Source organism: Triticum urartu, chromosome 2, assembly GCF_003073215.2.
Source record: "Triticum urartu cultivar G1812 chromosome 2, Tu2.1, whole genome shotgun sequence".
NCBI classification, from domain to species: Eukaryota; Viridiplantae; Streptophyta; class Magnoliopsida; order Poales; family Poaceae; genus Triticum; species Triticum urartu.
In genome coordinates, this window is record NC_053023.1 from 16,262,160 (window position 1) to 16,268,988 (window position 6,829).

The 6,829-nt window shown below is 54.4% G+C and overlaps 1 protein-coding gene across 1 annotated transcript; it reads left to right on the plus strand.

Annotated features, from left to right (window-relative positions):
- The first annotated feature begins 3,282 nt into the window (after positions 1 to 3,282).
- On the plus strand, positions 3,283 to 4,712 carry LOC125540688. Its single transcript, XM_048704276.1, has 3 exons — positions 3,283 to 3,507; positions 4,049 to 4,185; positions 4,421 to 4,712. The coding sequence occupies exons 1-3, from the start codon at positions 3,376 to 3,378 to the stop codon at positions 4,536 to 4,538; spliced, it is 387 nt and encodes a 128-aa protein (XP_048560233.1). The 5' UTR covers positions 3,283 to 3,375; the 3' UTR covers positions 4,539 to 4,712.
- The last annotated feature ends 2,117 nt before the right edge of the window (positions 4,713 to 6,829 follow it).

Here is a 6,829-nt window from a genome sequence, read left to right on the forward strand (position 1 = left end):
GATGTCGAGCTGCCTCTGCCTGGCCTTGACGTTGTCGGCCTCGATCTCGAGCTGCCTTTGCCGGGCGGCCTCTTCCATGTCGAGCTGCCTTTGCCGGGCGGCCTCTTCCATGTCGAGCTGCCTTTGCCGGGCCGCCTCCTCCATGTCTATCTTCCTCTTCTTGGCCGCCTCCTCCATCTCAAGCTTCTGTCTTTGGAGATCTAGGTATTGCTTCATTTGCTCGTCCTTGCTTTGCCGCTTCTTCTCGTCCCTCACATCCTTATGTGACATCATGCCATGCAATGTCTCATGCAAGGCCATGGATGAGGCGTCACGGATGTCGTCCACCTTGGAGTTGGTCTTGCCCCTCGGCCTCTTCAACGCCTCGCCATCCCCACCTCCGGCGAACTTGGCAGTCTTCTTGCCTCTTTTCCTTTGAAGTTTACGATATTGATCCTTGAACTTGGGGCAATTGTTGATGATCGTCCAACAATGCATAAGAGTGAATGGCTTGTCATTGTGCCGGGCCTTAAATGCCTCCAAAGATTGAAATGCCTATGACATGATCAACAACAAGTGAACACGATCAACAACAACAAGTCTCTTTGGGTCTCATCGGGATCATAAGCACGTCCGTGCCCACCCTGGAAGATCACGTCCTCCATGTACTGGTTGTAGAAGGGGTCGTCCACCGTCGGCGTTGAGGTTGGCATTTCCTCAAACAACACGCGGGGGGCCGGCATGGTGCCCGTGAACGGTGCACGCGCCTGCTTTCGTTGCATCTCCACGGAAGGCCGCCCGCCGCTGCTAGACCCAGGCGTCACGTTGAGGTCGATGACGGCCGCGGGGCGTGGTATGGACGGCGCGAACAAGCCCACGTCCGGCGACGCCGAGAAAAGGGTCTGGCCGTCATGCCTGGGCGGAGGAAAGCCGGGCGACATGGGCGCGACGCGCGACGTCGGCGACTGGCAGTGCGTAGGCCGGGCGACCGACGAGCCTATGCTCGCCGGGCCGGCGGCCGCTGCATGGAACCCCGCCGGACGGCCCATGCCAAGCATGAGGATGGCGTGCGCTTTATTGACGAGGTCCTCCTTCTCGTCGGCAGCGGCCTCCAGCTCCTCGCGCTGGGCGGCGAACTTGGCCGCGGCGGCATTCATCTTGACGGCCGCTCTCCGTTCCCTCCTCTTCGCCGATTCCACGTCCAACTTGGCGATCTCCTCCGGCGTGTACTCCGACCGCGGCTTCTTAGCCGCCTTCTTCCTCACCTTTGCGGTCGGGTCGACGGCCAGGCCGCCGGAACTTGGCGGGGCGTCGGCCATGGACGGGGGAGAGAGGGGGGCGGCGGGAGGGACGTGGGAGGGTTTGGGGGAAATGGCGCCAAATGGCCGTGGGGGGGGTTGGTTTCTCCCACCGACAGGCGGGCCAGGGGAGGACAAGCGCGCGTGTCCCGCCCGTCCGCGCGCTGTCCGTTTCACCCCAAAACCAGCGCAAGTTTGGGCCGGGGATGGGTCGAAAGCGGACACAAAGCGGACAAATGTCCGTTTGCTCCCGCGCGCTGGGCCGCGTTTTTTGTCCCTTTTACCCCAAACGGACGGGGGCGGAAAGGATAGGGTCGCGCGGTGGAGTTGGCCTCACGGCAAGCAAATTGGTGGAGCCGGACGTACAGTATTATCCCACATGTCGTAAGAGCGACTCCAACGGACCAACGTTTGATGACAATTTTGTCCGCTATTTGTCCGTTTGGGTCGGCCAGGCGGGCACGAACGTCCGCTTTCGCGTTTGGGTCGGTACGTGCGTCCAAAGCTAGCCCGATCCATTTTGACGGCGTTAGAAAAAAAGAACGCATGCATATTTAAAAAAAAACAACATTAATTAAACATTACAGTCGGCCACGAAGGCCGGCCAGAGTCCACGCGTCCACATTAGCATTTAAGAAAAATAAAAACTACCTAAACTACGAGGGAGCGCACAACCCTAGGTGTCGTCGTCCTCCTCGGGGTCAATGAGCGTCGGCGCAGGGTCGGCCTAGGGGAACGCCGTGTTTCAGGCGGCGGCGATGTAGGCCGCATGCAGTTGTTCCGGCGTGGGCAGTGCCAGCGCGGGGGGCTGTGCGGCCATCTATGCAGCCGCAGCCTGGCGCGTCTCCTCCTCAGCCTCGCGCTGCTTCTCCTCAAGGTCGTGCTCGAGCATCTCCTCGTACTTGCCGTGACGACGCTCCTCGGCCAGTCGTCGTTGGCGCCACATCTCAAGGTAGGCCGCCTCCTGCGCCGGTGTCGCCCCCATTCAAACCGGTGGCGCGGACACCCACTCACACAGTACTCCCGTCCAGGAGTAGCGCTCGATCGAGGACGGCTCCGGCTCGGGCTCCTGCTCGGCCTTGACGCGGCTTCGGTGCAGGGCGGCGGGGCCACCGGCGGCACCATGTAGTCGCCGGCCACAGAGAGGGCAATGGCCTGCGCCATGGCCGTCTCGTACCGGGCCTCCTCTTTCTCCGCCGTCTCCAGCCTGCACCGCTCGTCCTCCTCGCTCTCGCGGTAGATCGCCGGAGGGGCCGCCTGGTAGGCGTCCTCCGCCGCTTGGTCCTCCTTGCGGACGACGAGCAGGGGCGGCGGCAGGCTGCGGTCGACCTCGCGCACGCCGCGACGCCTCGCCTCCTCGTGCTCGAAGGCGAACCACCGCTTCCAGTTCGGCGAGTCGATGGCGTAGGTGTCGTCGCGACGCTGCTCCGGCGTCAGCAGCGCCCACCGGCGCCGCACCTCCTCCGCGTGCGCCCTAGCCAACCGCGGCACCGGCGGCACTGGGATCTCTCTCCGGATCCAGATGCCAGTCGTGCGCCAGGATGACGTCGGGGTACGACAGAGGCGCGTATCTTCCTGGCCTAAAGGATTTGGCGGTAGACCAAGACAAAAAAAAAATTATTGATGTGGATGGCGTCCCTGACGTCCCTGACGTGATGACGTCCCTGACGATATCAGTCCAGGATGACGTCCCTGACGTCGGGGTACGACAGGGACGGCCCCGCCGCATGGTCGGCTTAAAAAGGTTTCTTTCGTCTTTTTTTCTACGATAACTTTCTATCTTTTTTAAGCCGACCGTGATGTTTTTGATGTGGATGGCCCCGCCGCACGGTCGGCTTAAGGCACGTATCTTTCTATCTTTTTTTCTACGATAACTTTTTTGTTTCTTTTTTCAATGAGAACTCCTTTTCTAATTATTGCACTTGAGAAGATTTCTTTATCGGGATCGAGTTGGGCTGGTATGGGCCTGCGCTAACAAGTCCAGTTGGCCCGTTCACAGTCCTGGCATATATATCCCTGTTCGTGTCTATCCTCCTGGGAAGCGAAACAGTCCAGGCAGCCCTAGAATCCGCCGCCGCCGCCGCCGCCGCTAGACCTGATGGCGCTGCGCTCCCTCGTCAGGAAGTTGCCGGCCCTCGGTGCCAGGTCACCGCCGGTGGCCCCCCGTATGGGGCCGGTCCACGCGCTCTCGCCGGCGGCGGGTTCTCGCCTCATGTCCCACGGTGGCACGGTAAGTAGCTCTGTTCGATTTCTCGCAATCCATGTTAGATCCGATCCCCGCTGGTGCGGTTTTGCTCTAATTTTTCTCCAGTTTCATCTAATTTACAACTTGTTAGAGAAATCAGTCACCCCAAGTTAGATCTGATCCCAGCTGGTGCGGTTTTGCGCCTTTCCCCCCTCTAGTATCATCTTTTTAGAGAAATCAATCACCCTTGTACTCCCTCCGTCCCAAAATTCTTGTCTTAGATTAGTCTAGATACGGATGTATCTAATACTAAAACATGACTTGATTCATCCGTATTTAGACAAATCTAAGACAAGAATTTTGGGACGGAGGAAGTACTACTTTTTAGTGGATGTTCGGATGGTGAGATGTTCCTTTATTAAGTCACTAGTGTTTACACTTATTTAGATTTGGCGGTAGACCAAGACAAAAAAAAAATTATTGCATCTTTCATCCGCCTTGAGAGGCATCCGTGATGTATTCACTGTATTGCAACTTCTTTATGAATTTCCAGCATTTGTAACACATGTCCTTCAAATTTTTATAGGGGGGTCAAGTGGTTTATTCTGATGATGATAAAACGCTGGCCAAACAGCGCGAGGAAATAAAGCACATGACTGCAGAGTTTGACCAGAGTATGAAGGATATATCCAAGAATTTGGATGATATGGATTTAGTTGGGAGGTAAATTCCTTAATACAGTATACAACTGAACGAGCCTTTTTACCCTACTAGTACTGTTTCTGGACGATGTTTATTGAGCAAGGCTACTCTAGTTTTTTAGACGCAAAGTAGTGCTCATATGTGTTTTTTCTAAGATAAACCTAGTTGCAGAACAATATGTAATAATACTTGTGTGTAAGTTGTGAAAAATAATAATAGGTAACTTTGTATCTTCTAACACATTGACTCTTTGCAGGCGTTGCAAGGAGGACTTGGCAAATTTCCACAGGAGGCTGCATAACATGCAGAAGGTGGTCAATGTTGCTCTTATTGTGCTGGTGCCTATAAGTGTTCTGAAATTTTTGTCTCTGTAGTATCATCTCTCCTGGTTGGTTAAGAAATCCTAATTTATTAGTGGGGTTAGAAATCCAATCGTTGTTTGTGCATGTATGCTAGGCTTAACCCACTTTCTGAGGTGAAGTATATATGTGTTTGTCTTGTTTGGAATTATATATTTATCTTAATGGACGTAGAAGCACGTGTTTGAGCATATCCATTCTTTTTTCTATCGGAGAGATAAAAGAACGCAACCAAGCCCGGAACTATGCCGTGGAAATGTCTGTGAAGAGGAGTTGCAGCGCGCAAACATACTGGAAAATCACTTGTTTGTAAAAAAAATTGCGGGCTCCTGCATAGTTGGGGCCGAATCTGCTATATCCACCTGCCGTCGCTGCTCGAGCTGCTGCCGCGCAAGGAGGCATTGCTGCGAGAGGCGCGAGCACTGGCCGCTGGCCGTAGCCGAGCCTGGAGAGGCGATGGCGTGTGGGCGGTGGTTTCGTGGTGGTTCGGGCAGCGAGTGGCGGAGCTGTGACCTCCCTGCCCATGGCAGATCTTGCACGAGAGCTCGACCGGGACAAATGTCCCAATTGCAGTTTGTATTGAGTCCAGGGGGCTTTATTTTGTTCTGTCAACAATTTACGGGGATTTGTTCTGCTCTCGCACATATCGCAGCCTAAAAACTCCTAAAAGACATCCTAGAAACTCCTAGAAGACATTTTGCGGTAGGACAGGGATATACCGGATTTGCAAGAGATGCTCCAACCAGTAGCAGATTCGGCGGACGGGGGCTAGGCTATGGCGGCGAAAAGCAGAGGAAAGCGACGAGGGGTAGCAAATTACTATAATTTTCATTGGCAGCCAAAGAAAAAGATTGGTGTGCAACAAAATAAATGGATGGTGTCCAGCCTCAAGCACAAGTAGAGAAGTATGAAACCGACAAAGGAGTTTCATGTGTGCAATGGTATGCCAGTTTCACCCAACTCTTGACGGCACCACCTTGTGATGATGTTGATTTGCTCTAGCATGGAAATTCGTTAGATACTCCCTTCGTTCCGAATTACTTGTCTTGGATTTGTCTAGATACGGATGTATCTAGACTCATTTTAGTGCTAGATACTTCCGTATCTAGACAAATCTAAGACAAGTAATTCAGAACGGAGGGAGTAGTATTTTGGGAATGAACATATTTGTTAGACTTGTAATATAAGTCATGTACCCTTTTGTATTTATCCCGTTGTATAAGGAGTTTCCTGCATATGTTCCACACCTGTACGTGTATATATATCGGCCTATGACCTCGTAGGAATACAAGTTGCTTATTCCTAACATGGTATTAGAGCTAGGTCAATTTTTTACACGCCGCAACTCGTGCGATTGATCATCCCGTGGCGCCATGGCTGCTTCTCTCTCCGCCGCCGGTTCCCCACGTCTGCTCCCGCTGCTGGTCCTCACGACCGCTCCACTCTTTCCTTGCTCGAAGACCGTCGATAGGAAGCCGGTCTCCTCTTTGCTCGACGTGAAGCCACCGGGAATCGACGCTGCCCGCCCGCCCGCTTCTTGCCCGACTTCTACTCGAGCTCGGATCGAAGCCCCCGCCCGTTCTGCTCGGATCGAAGCCCCCGCCCGTCGTCTGCTCCAACTCGCCGTCCGCTCGGATCGGCCCGCCCTTTTATCTCCCGACTGGATCGGCCTGCCCCGCCCTGTCTTCCGTTCCGTCCTTGCCAGATTCCGCCGCCGTTCTCCGTCGTCCTCGGCGGATCTCGCGGCCAACTGCCGTTTTCTGCCTGCTGCTGACTCTCCTGGGTCCTTGATCTCGCCCCTGACTGCTGTTGCGGTTCTCGTCCAGACCCTCTGCTGTTTCCCTTCCGTTGACAAAAAACCAGGTGCGATGTCTCTGTCCTCAGGCTATGTTGTTGTCCCTCGCTGTCCGGTGATCTTCGATGGTACTAACTACACCGAGTTTACTGGCTTCATGCGCATTCACATGCGTGGCATCCGTCTCTGGGGTGTTCTTTCCGGCGAGGTCTGCTGTCTACCACGTCCGGTTCCTCCGGTGGCCCCTACTCCGTTGACTCCACCGGTTCTTCCTACGGATGCTAATCAGGCCGCCAAGGATGCGGCTAAGCTTGCTGATGAGGCTGCTGATCGTGCTTATGATGAGAGGGTTTTGGCTTATGAGGCGGCTCTTCAGACGTATCATGGTGCTCTGCCTGTTTACACCCAATGGCTTGATGATGATGCTCGTGCTGCAGCTGTTCTCACTGCTAGTGTTCTGCCTCAGTTTGCTTCTGAGTTTCTGGATCTTCCTACTATCTTTGAGATGTGG

Coding starts and splice junctions, on each gene's coding strand:
- LOC125540688 (XM_048704276.1), top strand. CDS start 3,376: ATGGCGCTGCGCTCCCTCGTCAGGAAGTTGCCGGCCCTCGGTGCCAGG. Junction 3,508..4,048: donor TCATGTCCCACGGTGGCACG/GTAAGTAGCTCT, acceptor AAATTTTTATAG/GGGGGTCAAGTGGTTTATTC. Junction 4,186..4,420: donor GATATGGATTTAGTTGGGAG/GTAAATTCCTTA, acceptor GACTCTTTGCAG/GCGTTGCAAGGAGGACTTGG.